The following is a 19,764-nucleotide window of genomic DNA, read 5'->3' on the forward strand; positions in this document are numbered from 1 at the left end:
AGTACACCGATACCTCACATGTGGGGGTAAACCACTGTTTGGGCACATGGTAAGGCTCGGAAGGGAAGGAGCGCCATTTGACTTTTTGAATGAAAATTATCTCCATCGTTAGCGGACACCATGTCGCGTTTGGAAAGCCCCTGTGTGCCTAAACATTGGAGCTCCCCTACAAGTGACCCCATTTTGGAAACTAGACCCCCCAAGGAACTTATCTAGATGCATAGTGAGCACTTAAACCCCCAGGTGCTTCACAGAAGTTTATAACGCAGAGCCGTCAAAATAAAAAATAATTTTTCTTTCCTCAAAAATGATTTTTAGCCCAGAATTTTTTATTTTCCCAAGGGTAACAGGAGAAATTGGACCCCAAAAGTTGTTGTCCAGTTTCTCCTGAGTACGCTGATACCCCATATGTGGGGGTAAACCACTGTTTGGGCACATGCCGGGGCTCGGAAGGGAAGTAGTGACGTTTTGGAATGCAGACTTTGATGGAATGGTCTGCGGGCATCATGCTACGTTTGCAGAGCCCCTGTGTGCCTAAACAGTAGAAACCCCCCAAAAGTGACCCCATTTTGGAAACTAGACCCCCCAAGGAACTTATCTAGATGTGTGGTGAGCACGTTCAACCCCCAAGAGCTTCACAGAAGTTTACAACGCAGAGCCGTGAAAATAAAAAATCATTTTTCTTTCCTCAAAAAAGATGTTTTAGCAAGCAATTTTTTATTTTCACAAGGGTAACAGGAGAAATTGGACCACAATATTTGTTGCCCAGTTTGTTGTGAGTACGCTGGTACCCCATATGTGGGGGTAAACCACTGTTTGGGCACACGTCAGGGCTCGGAAGGGAAGTAGTGACATTTGAAATGCAGACTTTGATGGAATGATCTGCGGGCATCACGTTGCATTTGCAGAGCCCCTGATGTGCCTAAATAGTAGAAACACCCCACAAGTGAGCCGTGAAAATAAAAATTGTTCTTTCCTCAAAAATTATGTTTTAGCAAGTAATTTTTTATTTTTGCAAGGGTAACAGGAGAAATTGGACCACAACAGTTGTTGCCCAGATTGTCCTGAGTACGCTGGTACCTCAAATGTGGGGGTACACCACTGTTTGGGCGCACGTCGGGGCTTAGAAGGGAGGGAGCACCATTTGACTTTTTGAACGCAAGATTGGCTGGAATCAATGGTGGCGCCATGTTGCGTTTGGAGACCCCTGATGTGCCTAAACAGTGGAAACCCCTCAATTCTAACTTCAACACTAACCCCAACACACCCCTAATCCTAATCCCAACTGTAGCCATAACCCTAATCACAACCCTAACCCCAACACACCCCTAACCACAACCCTAACCCCAACACACCCGTAACCCTAATTCCAACCCTATCCGTAACCCTAACCACAAGCCTAATCTTAACCCTATTTCCAACCCTAGCCCTAATTCCAACCATAACTCTAATTCCAACCCTAACCCTAAGGCTATGTGCCCACGTTGCGGATTCGTGTGAGATTTTTCCGCACGATTTTTGAAAAATCTGCAGGTAAAAGGCACTGCGTTTTACCTGCGGATTTCCAGTGTTTTTTTTGTGCGGATTTCACCTGCGGATACCTATTGAGGAACAGGTGTAAAACGCTGCGGAATCCGCACAAAGAATTGACATGCTGCGGAAAATCCACGCAGCGTTTCTGCACGGAATTTTCCGCACCATGGGAACAGCGGATTTGGTTTTCCATAGGTGTACATGGTACTGTAAACCTGATGGAAAACTGCTACGAATTCGCAGCGGCCAATCCGCTGCGGATCCGCGGCCAAATCCGCACTGTGTGCACATGCCATAACCCTAACCCTACCCCCAACCCTACCCCTAGTTCTAGTTCTAACCCTAGTTCTAACCCTAACCCTAGTGGAAAAAAATATATATATATTTTCTTTATTTTATTATTGTCCCTACCTATGGGGGTGATAAAGGGGGGGGTTTATTTATTATTTTTTTATTTTGATCGCTGTGATAGAACCTACCACAGCGATCAAAATGTACTTTGCCGGCCGGCAGATTCGGCGGGCGCACTGCGCATGCGCCCGCCATTTTGGAAGATGGCGGCGCCCAGGGAGAAGAGGGACCGACTTCGGGAGGCTCGGTAAGTATGAGGGGGTGGTGGGGGGGGTGGATCGGAGCACAGGGGGGGGAGCGAAGGACCGGGGGAGCGGACAGGAGCACGGGGGAGCGGACAGGGGGACGGAGGGGGGTACCGGACAGAACGGAGGACTGGGGAGGAGATCGGGGGCGGTGGGGGGGGGGGGGGCAGATCATGATTTCCAGCCATGGCAGATGCTATTGCAGCATCGGCCATGGCTGGATTGCAATATTTCACCATTTTCATAGGTGAAATATTGCAAATTGCTCTGATTGGCTGTTGCACTTTCAACAGCCAATCAGAGCGATCGTAGCCACGTGGGGGCAAAGCCACCCCCCCTGGGCTGAAGTACAACTCCCCCTCTCCCTGCAGATCGGGTAAAATAGGAGTTAACCCTTTCACCCGATCTGCAGGGACGCGATCATTCCATGACGCCACATAGGCGTCATGGGTCGGATTGGCACCGACTTTCATGATGCCTACGTGGCGTCAAAGGTCGGGAAGGGGTTAATTAAAATAGGACCCGTACATAATACTTGCTGGACATCAGGGGTGTGTAGTTGTGACTGATGTCAGATTGCGTGGCAAACTATCTACATTACATTGTAATAAGCCACCTTTTTCTTTGGAGCCAAATTGTACAACTAGATGACATCAGCAATGCCGTTTCTACATAACGCGTGTTAAAAATGAATGACTCTTGTTGCATAATATCTGAGTGTAGCAGCGAGCCTGTGAGCTTATGACCGATATCCATGCCTATTGCTGTGTTAATGCTTCGTTGATCTGGTTAAATCTCTCCTTTCTTTCTGTTATGTTTGTGCAGCAATGACCACTATCGCCGTGGTTATAGTGGCTAAATCATAACCTAAAAGTCACTATTTATTTTGCCAGCATGAAATAAGATGGGAACGAATTATTTTCTTCATGGGTCACATGACCTTTTTTTAAAAAAAAATAAATAAATAAAATAAAAATAAATTTCCCTATACTCGACTCAATAATACACACTTGGCTCCTGCAGTTTTCCAGGTCTTTGTCTTGCACGTGCCCCCATCACTTAGTAGTGAAGCCAGTAGTTGGCCCCCGACAGCAGGGGCCACTGATATCGGCAGCTTCTAACCAAAGATTGGATAAAAAGATGATTTATTTATTTTTGTTCAGATAATATTTATTAATAATTGTATTTGTTGATGATGACAGAAATATTTGTATGTTTTTTTTTTTATCTCCATGTTATAACAAAACTCTGTACTGAAACAGATGTGGCAATTGATGTCGTAGTTTTCTATAGGATTGTTCCCATTCTTCTGGTGCAGCAGTTGTTGCCCTGGACTTTTCAAGGAACCAGATAAGAAAACGCCACATGTTAAGGGGAACCTGTCGGCCCAATTTTGTAATGTATAGTAAAGACATGGCTGTAATGGCACTGTCATACTGGTTACAATGTTACCTTTGGTAATCGGCTTTGTGGTTCTTTAATCACCATTTGTCGTGTACTGCTAATTAGATTTGGGTGCACAGGGGCCGGACTGTGCATGGGGCCTTCTCCTCCCCATCTGTGACTCCCCGGCCCCCTCTGCCTGCTTCCTCCTATGTGAAGGGGGATTTCAAACAGAGGAGGCAGGTTACTACAAAAAAAAAGAAAAAAAAAAAAAAAAAGCAGTGACCTGTTGCATAAAGACTGGAGGCAGGGGGAGGGGAGGGGAAACACCGAACCGTAAACCGAAGAAACCTTAGAGATGAAGGGCATGTAGAAAATGGCACAGTATGTACCCGGTGTGAACAAAGCTCAAGAGGTATATGCACACTGTGTCACAGCTGTCTTTTCAAGGTTTATATGAACTTGCAACCTTCACAGGAATCCGTTACACAAGAAATATTAATATAAAGTTACATGACACAAGTCCTATGTAAAACATCAGCCAATACCCCCCCCCCCCTCCATTTCTCTTATACATGATTTGATACTACTTGCTTGTTGATGGAATATGTGATGTCTTGTTAAATGCTATTCCTGTCTGTTTTTTCTCTTCTGTGCAGCTGTATCGCCAAGGATATGTTCACTCAGCTGCTGCTGCCAACATGGCTGCTATGTCTGCAGCTTACCCAGGAACGTCCATGTATCTGCCTATGGCTCAGACGATGCCAGTTGGACCCATGACTTCCTCTCTTCCCATGGCTTACTACCCCATTGGCCCAGTGTATCCCCCAGGTTCCACACTCCTAGTTGAAGGTGGATATGATGCTGGTGCAAGGTTTGGTGCAGGAAGTTCAGCAAGTGTGCCAGTAAGTTTTCTGCATAATGAATGTATGAATAGAAGTTAGGACGGGCCTGCACTAGTTTTCTGCTGCCATTGCTGTTGCTGTGTTTTAGTTATTTATTTTTTAATCTTTGTTTTCTCACATGATGCAAGTAGCGGTGTTGCTGGAACCGTAAGGCTGTGTGCACACGTTGCAGATTTTTCGCGTTTTTTTCCGCTATAAAACCGCAAAAAAAAAGCATACATTATGCATCCCATCATTTAGAATGAATTTCGCAATTTTTGTGCACATGATGCGTTTTTTCCGCGAAAAAAACACATCGTGGTAAAAAACACAGCATGTTCATTAATTTTGCGGATTTTCCATTATAGAATGCATTGGGAAATGTCTGGAAAAGTCCGCAAGAAAAAAAACTCGCAAAAAACGCATGCAGATTTCTTGCAGAAAATGTCCAGTTTTTCTCAGGAAATGTCTTCAAGAAATCCTGAACGTGTGCACATAGCCTAATGCTGCAAACCACTTAAAGAGGTTTTCCCACAAACAAGTAAATTTTAGTCAGAATCTTTATTATTTAAGTTCCACAATTGGATGTGTTTTAAAAAATTTTTTTATTAATGTGCCCTTGCTGTGTACTGTGTAATTAAACTGAAATAAATGAACTGGAGTATAAGTTGGTATGCATGCAAAATAGGAGCATGTTCACACTGGTCAAAGCCGATGATGGAAACCAAGCAATAGTGTATATAAATACATAGGGTACTTGGTAAACACCGTTTTTGATTTAAAAAAAAAAAATAAATGAAATAAGTCATCCCACCAGCGTCAGTGTACCCAAATTCAGGATGGTCTTATCCTCTAGTAACCTCTCTTTTGCAGGCATACCAACTTTAAAAGTAAATGATGACGCAAACAAATTTTTATTTATTTTCTTTTTTTCTTTTTTTTACCTTTTACAATTTATGAAGTGATTACATTTTTTTGCGTTTGGGATCCCCATATTTGGATTGAACTGGAGAATCGTGTTACTTATGTCATTCTTTACCACACAATAAACGCTACAAAAACTCCAAAAAACAAAGGCAAAATTGCAGAACTTTTTTATTTGCCATTTCACTGGATTGTAATTTTTTTTTTCCTTCATTTTCCATTTCATTAGCTTGTAAAAAAAAAATAATAATTTGTGGTGTTATTCAAAACTACTCCTTGTCCTGCAGCCAACCAGCCCTCATACGGCTATGTCAGCTGAAAAGTAAAAAGACGTTACGACGCTTAAAAAAGGGATGAAAAAAATGAAAATTGTCTGGGGTTAGAAGTGGTTAAAGGTTTAGGATATAAAATTCATGGCCACAGTCAGGAGAAGGAAAGGGCTCGTGAGCGCCACCTCCCATTTATTGCAGTACTCCACACTGCCTGGCCCAGGTCTGGGGATGAGCTGCAGCACCACACGCGGCGTCACTGGTCAGCAGCTGCAGTGAAGTAAAATAAGGCAAATGCTTCACTGGCAGTAATCTACCAAAAATAAAATGTGACCGTATCCTAAAGCCGGTAGCCGCTGAGTGTTAGTTTGGCCGTCTATGTTGGTAATTATCCACATTCTTTAACTAGAATTTAAGAATGACTCGAAACGCGTCAGCACAGAATGACTGTCCAAACCAAGTACAGGCGTGCGGGGCTTCACAACGTGGCAGAATGTTTAAATACACCTCCCCACCTGCTTGGCTGCTTTCTATCTCTCCCCTTCTCTGATTCGATGAAGCAAGATCTGTCAATCAAATAAGAGGTGAAGAATGGAGATAGATGGAAATCGAGCAGGTGTGAAGGTGTATATAAATGCTGGCTCCGCTATGAGGCACTTTGTTGACTTGGTTTGACCAGTCATCCTGTGCAGATGGAGCCCCCTTTTAAAGGGCCTGTCACATGTGATCTGTGGGCAACGTGTGTATGCCTGTGAGTCCAGTGGGTGCTCATACTAGTGATTGACAGCTATCAGTGCATGCACAGTTATATGGAGAAGGCTGTCAATCACTCTTTAGGACCGCCCACTGGATTCGTATACATACAGACACCAGGGATTTCAATAAAATAGAATGTATCCCCCACAATAATGTATATCAATCAGATCATCCATTCCTACCTGCAGATCAGATATCATTTTTATCATGACAGGTGCCCTTTAAATCTGATGCACGTCTGTTTACAATCTGTACAGTTTTTGATGATTTTGGTTCTTCTCTTTCAGCCTCCACCTCCTGGCTGCCCTCCCAACGCAGCTCAGCTGGCTGCCATGCAAGGTGCCAACGTCATAGTCACACAGAGAAGAGGCAACTACTTTATGGGGGGCTCAGACGGAGGTTATACCATGTGGTGAGGAGGATCCGCAGGCACCAAAGGGGGGGGGTATAAAGTAACAAAATGAGAATACAAGCGGGCTAATAATTTTGTACAAGGATTGACATCTCTGCGTGAGCACTCCCCACAATGCTCTGCTTTAGAATATTAACCCAGGATTGAAGTTTAGAAACAAGGCTGTGGGATGTCTGCTTGGTGCTTCGTACTCCTGCTGGAAATCCTTTATACAGAGGAAAAAAAATTGTAAAAAATATAAAAAATAAAAAATAAAAAAAAAAGCTTTACATCCCTTTCTACCACTTCCTACCTCCCACTCACTTCTCTTCACCCTTTTATTATAATTAAACGTGCTGATAGGATCTTTGTATTAGGAAGGGGTATAAAAGAATTCCACTTTGAAGGTAACTTGGAGCTCAGCAGGTTGTTTGGCTTTGTTGCTAAGACAATTTATTTTCTGCAATATCTATAGAAAAGGACGTATATATTTTGGAGCGAAAGTAATTTACACAAAGCGTTTATCGCATCCATGTTGTTTTTTTCAGACTGTCAAGTGCCTGGACGGTACCACAAAATGACTCCTTGTAGACATGGCTGCTACATCTTGTGCAGTTGTAACATTTAGGTCTGTGCGGACATTATGGACTGTCGTAGTCTCTCCAGACATTTGCTGCTTTGGTCAGTAGATGGCGTAGGACCACTGTACACTTGCGGAGGTCGGGTTTTTATTTCATACCGTCTATTATTTCAGCGTCCAGCCGTGGTCCCTGGGTATGATGGTCGTTCTTTTCACACATTTTTTGTAATGTTGTAAATGTTGGTATTAGACATTTTCAGAAAACAAAACAAAAACGCTGTAGTTACGGTCAAGGAAGTACACTGCCTTGTAGGAGCTGAAGGATGATCAGCAGCTCCAAAGCTTCTGAGAACAGGCAGTGAATGGCTCTTGGGTCCAGTACTGATAAATTCCAGTACTCTAGCATTACCAGTACCTGCATTATCCGAGTGCTGCTTTCATGTCTGATCTTGCAAGTTCACTATCAGAGAAAAGACAATAATCTGATTAGAAGAATTTTACCTTTTGAGCTTTGATACATTTTATATAGAGATGAATGGGGAAAAAGTAGCATGACAGCTGTTATTTTATTGAAGTCCTCTCGCAGCCGTATAAACCTCATTCCTAAGGGCTCACGCAGCTTTGAAACTTGTGTGACGTCCCAAATCTCTACTCGGTGTGTAAATTAGTCAGTGTGGACCTCACTTATTTTATCAATACGGCACATTTACACTTCATTTTGCCATTTTCATAGGCGGCATACATCGGGGGATTATTCTTGCATACCTCCCACAGACGTCACGGCATGCTTATACAGTGCTATCTATAACCCATAAGCTCCCATAGGAAAGTATGCAGCACAGAATCCTTTTTTTTTTTTTTTTTTTTTTTTGATGCCTCTGTTTGGAATTGTATGATGAGTTCCTCTATTCCATACAGAATGTTATACCAATGTAGTTGAGCCCAAAATGACACATTCTTGGCTTTTGTCTGGCAAAGGGGGATATGTATGAAATCTCTTGGTGCATACAGCAGATGCAGCATCAGCTGTGCTACATCATTGCCCTATGCCTAAAGTCCTGACATTATATTATTACAGAACCTAATAGACCTCGTTTGCAGGAGGTCCGCTCTATTCATCCCTTTATATCCGTAGATACATTTCTTGTTGTTCCTGCTATTGAGGATTGAAGTGTCTGGGAACCATGAATCAATGTCTCCAAGCATTGTGAAATGGCAATGAGTAATCGCCACCGATATTGGGTATGTAGGTCGACATCTTAGAAGTATGACATGGGTTAAAGACGCCACATGGAATTATACCCGCTCCAGTATTATTACTCGTCCTTTTCTATATATAAATGTTCACTAGTGATGAGCGGATGTGCTCGTATAAGGTGTTATCTAAGCATGCTCATGCTTCAGCGTGCTTGAATACTACGTTGGAGTCCCCGTGGCTGCTTGTCTCGTGGCTTCAACAGCCGCAACACATGCAGGGACCACCTAACAAACAGGGATTCACGGCATGTGTTGTGGCTGTTGCAGCCGCGGGGACTCAAACGTATTATTCGAGCCGAAGATGCACGAGCACTTTATGCACACACGCTCGCTCATCACTAGCGCTCACCTCTCTGAGGATTGTTCTTCCAAACGGAGTTCCCAAAAAAGTCATGATATCTTCTGAATGCAATAAGAGTTAAATGTTTATAATGTCAGTGAATGGGTCTTCATATATCAAGATAATTTTTTTTTTTTTAAAGCAGAAAATATACTTATTGTTTGAAAGCCCATTCACGTCCTAAGCACCTCAAATGATGTTATAAATGATTATTCTTTATTTTAGAGGGACACTATCCTAAAGATTGGCCAAAGCTATATGGCACAGCATTGTAACCGAGTAAAGACACCATCATTTTGGCTGTACAAAGGAAAACTCTCGCACAGGCTGTCAGTTGCTTGAATTCTCTTCATAGAAGCCATAGTTTGTTTGCAGTTCCAGTTTCTGAAAAACTGGTACTGACCTATCCATGCTTAACCCTATTAAACTCGGAAAAAAACCCCATCTTTACTGTTAGTGTCCCTTTAAATGAGTATCCTGTGAGAGATTTCAGGGATCCAGTTCAGTTCCCGTGTTGAGTACGTGGTCAGTTAGCTGCTTGTTGAAGTCACTTTATTGTTCTGCAAGTTCCTGCTGTTCCAAAGATCTCGCGTTTTGGTTTCCATTTCGTTTTGCTCAGAAGCAATAGGCAGAGTTTCTGTTCTTCAAGGTTCATCCGACATTCGAAGCGATGAGTGCGGCCTGAGTGATCTTCAGCATCGGCTGCACGCATCTCGAGCAAGGCCCAGTCACTCCATACTGTGCGTGTTGGCTGTTATTATGACTGATATGCTAAAGGGCATTTAACAGTCCATATGTTTAATACACTGTGGTGCACTTGTGGATTTTTTTATATATATATCTATATACTAAAAACAAATGTAGAAGAAGAAAAAATTATTTTGAAGATTTGAATAAACTGATGAAACTGAAATAAACATCGTAAATGAAAATCTCCAAATGGTCTCCGTTGTCATTTTTTTTTTTTTTTTTATTCTTTTTCGGAAACTACAGGACCTCTACAGTTAGTACTAAGGCGAGGTTCACACTAGCATTCTGAGGTTTGTTTTTCTGTTCCATGATAGGAAATGAAGAGCGTTACATATGCGGGAAATGTAATGGTTACATGAAGACAGGGCTGTGGAGTCGGTAAGGCCGGCGTCACACTTGGCGTAAGACAATACGCCACGTATTATACGTCCGTACTACGGCCGTAATACGGAGAAATGTTCCCAAAATAGTGATCCGTAGTCAGGGTGTGTCAGCGTATTTTGCGCATGGCATCCTCCGTATGTAATCCGTATGGCATCCGTACTGCGAGATTTTCGCGCAGGCTTGCAAAACCGACATCTAATGGATTTATGTGCTCAAATGTTCGGGAAAACATATATACAGTGTATATATATATATATATATAGATATAGATATAGATATAGATATATAGATATATATATATATATAGATATATATAGATATATAGATAGATATATATATATATATATAGATATATAGATAGATATATCTATATATATAGATATATAGATAGATATATCTATATATATAGATATATATATATATATAGATATATATGTCATTGTGACACATATATATATATTCTGTATTTAGATTTCAATCAGCGCGATATCTGTGAACAGCCGGTAATTCAATTGCCGGCTTTTCATTTCTCCTGCACAAACCCGACAGGATATGAGACATGGTTTACATACAGTAAACCATCTCATATCCCCCTTTTTTTTGCATATTCCACACTACTAATGTTAGTAGTGTGTATGTGCAAAATTTCAGCGCTGTAGCTGCTAAAATAAAGGGTTAAATGGCGGAAAAAATTGGCGTGGGCTCCCGCGCAATTTTCTCCGCCAGAGTGGTAAAGCCAGTGACTGAGGGCAGATATTAATAGCCAGGAGAGGGTCCATGGTTATTGGCCCCCCCGTGGCTACAAACATCTGCCCCCAGCCACCCCAGAAAAGGCACATCTGGAAGATGCGCCTATTCTGGCACTTGGCCACTCTCTTCCCACTCCCTGTAGCCGTGGGATATGGGGTAATGAAGGGTTAATGCCACCTTGCTATTGGAAGGTGACATTAAGCCAGATTAATGATGGAGAGGCGTCAATTATGACACCTATCCATTATTAATCCAATTGTAGGAAAGGGTTAAAAAACACACACACATGATTGAAAAGTATTTTAATGAAATAAACACAGCGGTTGTTGTAATAATTTATTGTTCTCTCAAATCCATTTACAGTCCCTCGCTTGGCAACATAATAAACGCACAAGATACATACCTTCTGATGTACTGTCAGGTCCAACGATGTAATCCATCTGAAGGGGTTAACTAATATTACAGGCAGGAGCCCTGCTATAATGCAGCTGTGCTCCGTGCTTGTAATTCCCCTGCGAATGAATGAAATGTAGGTCATTGACCTACATTTCATTCATTCGCGGTGAGGCGCCCTCTGGTGGATGTTCTCATGAACTGCAGCCTGGGAACTTTTTCCCACGCTCCAGGTCATATGAGGACATCCACCAGGGGGCGCATCACCGCGAATGAATGAAATGTAGGTCAATGACCTACATTTCATTCATTCGCAGGGGAATTACAAGCACGAGCACAGCTGCATTATAGCAGGGCTCCTGCCTGTAATATTAGTTAACCCCTTCAGATGGATTACATCGTTGGACCTGACAGTACATCAGAAGGTATGTATCTTGTGCGTTTGTTATGTTGCCAAGCGAGGGACTGCAAATGGATTTGAGAGAACAATAAATTATTACAACAACCGCTGTGTTTATTTCATTAAAATACTTTTCAATCATGTGTGTGTGTGTTTTTTAACCCTTTCCTACAATTGGATTAATAATGGATAGGTGTCATAATTGATGCCTCTCCATTATTAATCTGGCTTAATGTCACCTTCCAATAGCAAGGTGGCATTAACCCTTCATTACCCCATATCCCACCGCTACAGGGAGTGGGAAGAGAGTGGCCAAGTGCCAGAATAGGCGCATCTTCCAGATGTGCCTTTTCTGGGGTGGCTGGGGGCAGATGTTTTTAGCCACGGGGGGGCCAATAACCATGGACCCTCTCCTGGCTATTAATATCTGCCCTCAGTCACTGGCTTTACCGCTCTGGCGGAGAAAATTGCGCGGGAGCCCACGCCAATTTTTTCCGCCATTTAACCCTTTATTTTAGCAGCTACAGCGCTGAAATTTTGCACATACACACTACTAACATTAGTAGTGTGGAATATGCAAAAAAAGGGGGATATGAGATGGTTTACTGTATGTAAACCATGTCTCATATCCTGTCGGGTTTGTGCAGGAGAAATGAAAAGCCGGCAATTGAATTACCGACTTTTCACTAACACCGCTGCGTATTTCTCGCAAGTCACACTGCTGGTCCGTGTGGAATCCGTATTTTTCTCGCCCCCATAGACTTTCATTGGCGATTTTTTTGCGCAGTACGCTGACAAACGCAGCATGCTGCGATTTTGTACGGCCGTAGAAAGCCGTATAATACTGAACCGTAATATACGGCTAATAGGAGCAGCCCCATTGAGAATAATTGTGCCGTATGTTATGCGAGTTTTACTGACGTAGTTTCTGCGCTCTTACGTCCGTAAAACTCGCCAGTGTGACGCCGGCCTAAGCCAAACCTCCGACTCCTCAATTTCCATGACTCCGACTCCACCAAAATGGACTCTGACTCCACAGCGCTGCATGATGGACACTACTTTAATCGGTGTAATGGGTCAGTTGGGTTTGCATTAAGATGTCTGTCATATTTTTTTTTTTTTTTCTCTCCCCAAAAAGTGCAGCATGCTTCATGATGACATCCGGGTCACCAGAGATAGCAAAGTTGCGTGATCATGCTCTGAGCATAATAAGAAACTGTCAGTGCTGTGCTGGCCATTTACATAGCATAGGGATACTACTGCATCCCCATGCTATACAAGCGATCAGCCTGTAAAAAATGATAGTCCCATAGTGGAACAAAGTATAAAAGTTAAATAAAAAAAAAGTTTGTCTTTTTTAAAATAATTTTTAAAAATCCAACTATATTGTACTTATAAATATTTTTATGAAAAAAATGATTACCGTACTTTTATTTAATCTATGAAACTGTCCCACTAGTTAACCTCTTTAGTGAACACTATAAAAAAAAAAAAAAAAAAATGAACAAAGGAAAAAAAAAATGCTTTGTCATCATACCGCTGAACAAAACGTGGAGTAAAACTTGATCAAAAAGACGAATAGAAATAAACCTAGTACCTCAGAAAAAGGCATCTTGTCCCATACAAAATAAGCCATGATACAGCTCCATCAGCGGAAAAATTAAAAAGGTTATAGTTTCTCAGAATAAAGTGATGCAAAAATAATCTTTTTTTTTCTATAAAATTGTTTTTGTGTAAAAACGCCAAAACACAACAAAATATAACACTGGTATCGCTGTAATCGTACTGACCCAAATAATAAGGAAGTTTTATCCATTTTTACCTGGTTTTTGTTCATTCTGCCTCCCAAAATTGGAATAGAAAGTGATTACAAAACATCATGTGTCTGCAAATGGTTCTAATAGAACGTCAACTCGTCCCGCAAAACACAAGCCCTCACATGATTCTGTGGGCTGACATATTGGAAAAATTATAGCTCTCAAAATATGATGCAAAAACTAGTCGGCAGCCAAACAAAACATTTAGTGTGTGACGGCAGCCAAACATAAAAACCCAATATAAATCTGGTGTCGCTGTAATCGCACCGACCCCAAGAATAAAGTCGCCTAATCACTTATACTGCAGGAGGAATGGTGTAAAAATAAATAAAAAAACAATTCTTCACATGTTGCTTTGTTCATTCTGCCTCCCAAAAATCACAGTAAAGCTTGGCACACATTTATACTGCTCTCTGTGCTGAGTGCTTACACCAGGGTTTCTGTGTAAATCTCTGAAATGTGTGATTCAGACGGAAACCCCAGCGGAAAATTCCCTGTAATGAGGCAGATGGAGGCACTGTGGATGCTGAATGACCTGTGATCCGGCGCTGTCCGTCTTTTTAGGCATGCATAAAAGTGCAGTTTGACACAGTTTTGTGCTCCTCTGAAAAGAAAGACATCACTGAACAGAGACCAGATGGAGTCCAGAGTAACTCTGCTGCCTCATTATAGTGAATGGATCCCTCGGAGGTTTCATATGAATTGTCATTCAGAGATTTAGCTGGAAACCCCAAAGTAAGTGGTCAGCGTAGAGCGCCAGATAAATGTGATCCCAAACGTTATGTAAAATGTTACCAATAAAAGCTTTTTTTTTGTGGATTGAGTTGAAGCAAGTCCCCATTCAGGTCTGTCATCTGTTAATGGAAATATAGGGGGCTTGCACCTTACTGGTAGCACAAAGTCTCTGGAAAAGCAAAATGGCTCCTCACCCCTCAAAAGAATTTCAGCAAATTCTGCCTTCCAAATGCCTCCCTCATTTCTGAACCCCACAGTGTACCTAAACCACATTTAGCGTCCACATGTTTAGCATTTCTGAAGCGATGAGAGCCCACCTAACTTAGGGAGCATGCCTCCAGAAGCATGAGCTGGGCAAAACGTACTAGTGATTGCAACGTACTGGTCACTACAACGGCAGTTTGCAATTTTCAATCTGCAATATTCATTGCTGCTTGTTTCTGGAAAGCACCCATGGAATCAAAATTGTCACTACACCTGTAGATTAATTCCCAAAGGGATATAATTTTCAAAATGGGGTGACTTGAGGGGAGATTTTGCTCCTCTAGCAATTAGGGACTCTGTATATGGAGTCCGCAAACTCGTCTAGGAACATATGTTCTCCAAGAGGCAAATAGCGCTCCGTTCCTCCCGAGTCTCCATACGGCTAAGCAGTACTGTACAGGCACATATGGGGTATAGCCACATTCAGCAGAAATTGTGGGACAAATTATGGTGCCATATTTATCCACTTCTTGTGTGAAAATGTAAAATCTGGGGCCAAAACGAAATTTTGGTGTTTAAAAAATTCAATTATTTTTTCTTCACTGCGCAATGGTATAAAATTCTGTGACACAATATGGTGTCAATATGATCATTGTACCCCTAGATGAATTTATAGAGGGGTGTAGTTTGTAAAATAGGGTCACTTATGGGGGGATCTGCTGTTCTGGCAACTCGGGCTGATACTGCACGGGTCCCGGTGGCGCCATCTTACTAGAGGAAAAAAAAAGCCTCCAAGATGGCGGCGTCTACGCGGTATCATATGTGAGCGATTGCCAATAGATGCTACTGCGCAGGCGGCGCCATTTTGGAGGAGGCAACATTTTTTTTTCTACAGCAAGATGGCATCGCCTGCGCAGTAGCAGCTATTGTATCGCCGATAGCTTCTACTGTGCAGGCGTGGCCGGTGCCATTTTGAGACTTTTTATTAATTCATTTATAGCATGAAATAAAAGAATGAACTGCACATTACACATGCGATCATACTGCAGCGGTGGGGGCGGGATTGTGTGTGGTAATGTGGTCGGGGGGCGGGATTGTGTGTGGTAATGTGGTCGGGGGGCGGGATTGTGTGTGGTAATGTGGTCGGGGGGCGGGATTGTGTGTGGTAATGTGGTCGGGGGGCGGGATTGTGTGTGGTAATGTGGTCGGGGGGTGGGATTGTGTGTGGTAATGTGGTCGGGGGGCGGGATTGTGTGTGGTAATGTGGGGGGCGGAGCTACTGTGCAGGGGGCGGGATTAGCGAGTAATCATGATGATATATATATATATATATATACCAGGACTCCTACAGGACTTAATGTGAGGCAGGACTTGATACTGCAGTATACATAAGACAAGTGTGACATAAGTGCTCTATGTGTTATATGCTCGCTGTTTTTGGTTGTCTCTCATTTGCTTCCTCACAGGTGCTCTAATTACTTCACCAAGGCCATTGGTTCATGACTTTCTGAGGCAGCCAGCTTTTATATATTAGGATGGTTCTAACAATTGTGTTATAACCATGAGTAAGGCGATCTAGCCGAAATGTGTTGGTTTCAGCACCATCCAAAGGCCCAGTTTTCTGTTTTTATATGCTTCAATAAGGCTACGTTCACATTTGCGGTGTGCGCCGCCGCAGCGTCGCCGCATGCGTCATGCGCCCCTATATTTAACATGGGGGCGCATGGACATGCGTCACACTTGCGTTTTGCGCCGCATGCGTCCCTGCGGCGCCCGCAGCAAGTTGCATTTTTGCTGCGTCAAAAATCAATGAAAAAAAGGACGCATGCGGCGCAAAACGCAGCGTTGTGCATGCGTTTTGCTGCGTTTTTGTTTGCGTTGTGCGTTGCGGCGCCGACGCAGCGGCGCACAACGCAAATGTGAACGTAGCCTAACATTTTTTTTTTATGGTACTTCACCTGCCACCTCGCTGGACATTTTTTTTCCCCTGCTTAGGATAGCTTTGTAATCCCATGGATAGGAAGGCAGAAAGTACCGAAGAAGTTCTTGGAATCTGGGAACCCCTTCACGCCAAAGCCTGTTTTCACCTTCCTGACCAGATTTTTAAATTCTGACCAGTGTCGCTTCGTGTGGTAATAGCTCTAGAAAGCTTCAATTTACCCAGGCAAAGTACCAGTGAGATTGTGTATTTATTTTTTTGTAAATAAAGATTTATTAAATAGGAAGAAACTCCCCTCCCGTGCTTGCGCCGTTCCAACGGTGTCGACACGTCACGCCGGCGCCGAATCAGACAGTGTCACTGTCTCTGCCTTCGGGCAAATCGAACATGAAGAGGAAGTCCGGGCTGAAGCTGATCTTGGATTTCCTCTTCCTGCTCAAATTGACAGAGCCGTAATGCCAGCACTGATTGGGTGCCGGTGTCACAACACTACTGGAACTGTGCCAGCAGGGGAGGCGAGTATAGGCTTTAGGCCGGGGTCACACTTGCGAGTGCAATGCGAGAAACTCGCATCAATACCCGACACTACCGCCGGTACTTGGGACCGGAGCATTCAGCTGCATAGGAATACATACAGCCGCACACTCCGGTCCCGAGTGCTGGGTATTGAGGCAAGAGACTCGCGTGAGTTTCTCATATTGCACTCGCAAGTGTGACCCCTTATTATTTTATCAGGGCCAAGCCAGGGGTATGACAAGTTGTCCAACAAGGAAATCCAATTTTTTATTTTTTTTTTGCTAGTCTGTGGTGTATTGCAATGTGAAACACCCTTATTTTTTTGGGGGGGGGTACTTTTCGTTCCTCTGAAATGTCACTTGTTAGCCTGCATCCAGTTTGCATGCTTTGTTCTTGGTTAGGCTTTTTTTGCAACCAAACCTGTGATGCTTTTGACTATCCAGTGGTAACACCGCTTTTGAAGTTATAATTGGTGATGCGTGCAATACTTGAGTAAATATTTCAATCCACACAAAGAAATCGCACCATAGATGTTCATAAATTAAGTTGTGTGTAATTGTGTCATTAAGTTTTGAACACGTGAAGAAAGAGGTGCAAAAATCCACAGAAAGTCATAATGCCAGCTGAAATCTATCAGTAATTAAAAGGTAATCCTGCCTCTTAGCTATGTTCACATGTTGTGTTTTTGCAGTGTTTTTTTAAACAAAGTTTAAGCTGCATACAAAAAGCAGGTTTTGCTGCGTTTTTGTCAGGGTACAAATATGTGTCTTTTGTGCAATGTGAAAGTTTAGTACGTAAAAAAACAAAAAATTCAACTTGATCAGATTTTGTCACCAAAAACACAGCAAAACTTGATACCTGTGGGTTTTTTTTGCAGCGTTTTCGCATTACCTGTTGCAATGGGTGAAAACCGATGAAAAGTGACATTTTGCAAAAAAAAAAAAAAAATCTGATTACTTGAGGTTTCTGACATCTCAGATTTTGCTGGTACTGTGAAACGTAGCTGAAAATTTGCATAACAATGCAACATGTGAACATAGCCTTAGTGTAAAGTAATATAAGCTGGTTCAATTTCTGGCTTATTCAAAGGTATCTTATAACCTAGGTGCCACACAAGCAATGTTTCATGATGGGTAACAAGTGAGCTGTCTCAAGACCTTCGCAACCTTGTTGCAAAACTTGATGGCATTGGTTACAGAAGACTTTCTAAACTATTGAAGGTTGAGCACCATAGGGCTATAATTGGAAGTGGAAAGTACATTATGTCACCATAAACCAGCCAGTGGAAGTCTGCAAGTTACTGGTGACTTTTTAATCACATCTGACTGCCTTACTGAAGCAGTGAACTTATATTCTCCCTGCAGCTGCTCTTCCAGCTGTCAGTGCTTGCTACACAATAAGCATGCTGTGATATAACCTTGTAGTCTCCTGCAGTCACTTACGCTGCCAGACACTGCTGAAAAGTAACGTACTGGTAGATTATCGCTATATCTGCAGGTAAATAGTGTTTTTTTGTAGCAGACAGGTTCCTTTTAAAACAAGGGACTTTGTCAACTCAAAATAAACCTGTTTAAAAAATACAGGCGCTGGTTGCATCATGGTGGGGCCAAGCATTTAACCCCTTCACCCCCAAGGGTGGTTTGCACGTTAATGACCGGGCCAATTTTTACAATTCTGACCACTGTCCCTTTATGAGGCTATAACTCTGGAACGCTTTGACGGATCTTGGCGATTCTGACATTGTTTTCTCGTGACATATTGTACTTCATGTTAGTGGTAAAATTTATTCGATATAACTTGCGTTTATTTGTGAAAAAAATGGAAATTTGGCGAAAATTTTGAAAATTTTGCAATTTTCCAACTTTGAATTTTTATGCCCTTAAATCACAGACATATGTCACGCAAAATACTTAATAAGTAACATTTCCCACATGTCTACTTTACATCAGTACAATTTTGGAACCAAAATTTTTTTTTGTGACGGAGTTATAAGGGTTAAAAGTTGACCAGCAATTTCTCATTTTTACAACACCATTTTTTTTTAGGGACCACATCTCATTTGAAGTCATTTTGAGGGGTCTATATGATAGAAAATACCCAAGTGTGACACCATTCTAAAAACTGCACCCCTCAAGGTGCTCAAAACCACATTCAAGAAGTTTATTAACCCTTCAGGTGTTTCACAGGAATTTTTGGAATGTTTAAATAAAAATGAACATTTAACTTTTTTTCACACAAAATTTATTTCAGCTCCAATTTGTTTTATTTTACCAAGGGTAACAGGAGAAAATGGACCCCCAAAGTTGTTGTACAATTTGTCCTGAGTACGCTGATACCCCATATGTGGGGGTAAACCACTGTTTGGGCGTATGGCAGAGCTCGGAAGGAAAGGAGCGCCATTTGACTTTTCAATGCAAAATTGACTGGAATTGAGATGGGACGCCATGTTGCGTTTGGAGAGCCCCTGATGTGCCTAAACACTGAAACCCCCTACAAGTGACATCATTTTGGAAAGTAGACCCCCTAAGGAACTTATCTTGATGTGTGGTGAGCACTTTGACCCACCAAGTGCTTCACAGAAGTTTATAATGCAGAGCCGTAAAAATAAAAAATCATATTGTTTCACAAAAATGATCTTTTCGCCCCCAATTTTTTATTTTCCCAAGGGTAAGAGAAGAAATTGGACCCCAAAAAATGTTGTGCAATTTGTCCTGAGTACGATGATACCCCATATGTGGGTGTAAACCATTGTTTGGGCGCATGGCAGAGCTTGGAAGGGAAGGAGCGCCATTTGACTTTTCAATGCAAAATTGACTGGAATTGAGATGGGACGCCATGTTGCGTTTGGAGAGCCCCTGATGTGCCTAAACATTGAAACTCCCTACAAGTGACACCATTTTGGAAAGTAGACCCCCTAAGGAACTTATCTAGATGTGTGGTGAGCACTTTGACCCACCAAGTGC

General features: G+C 42.3%; 1 protein-coding gene across 1 annotated transcript in view; it reads left to right on the plus strand.

Moving 5' to 3' along the window:
- The window catches only part of DAZAP2 (DAZ associated protein 2), a 33,561-nt gene extending 23,708 nt beyond the window's left edge, over positions 1 to 9,853 (plus strand). Inside the window, exons 3-4 of the mRNA XM_077297819.1 lie at positions 4,172 to 4,417; positions 6,633 to 9,853. Coding sequence (XP_077153934.1) covers positions 4,172 to 4,417; positions 6,633 to 6,761 — 375 coding nt within the window. The 3' untranslated portion in view covers positions 6,762 to 9,853. The remainder of the gene's footprint in view (positions 1 to 4,171; positions 4,418 to 6,632) is intronic.
- The last annotated feature ends 9,911 nt before the right edge of the window (positions 9,854 to 19,764 follow it).

The sequence above is a fragment of the Ranitomeya variabilis genome, chromosome 3, assembly GCF_051348905.1.
Source record: "Ranitomeya variabilis isolate aRanVar5 chromosome 3, aRanVar5.hap1, whole genome shotgun sequence".
Lineage (NCBI taxonomy): Eukaryota > Metazoa > Chordata > Amphibia > Anura > Dendrobatidae > Ranitomeya > Ranitomeya variabilis.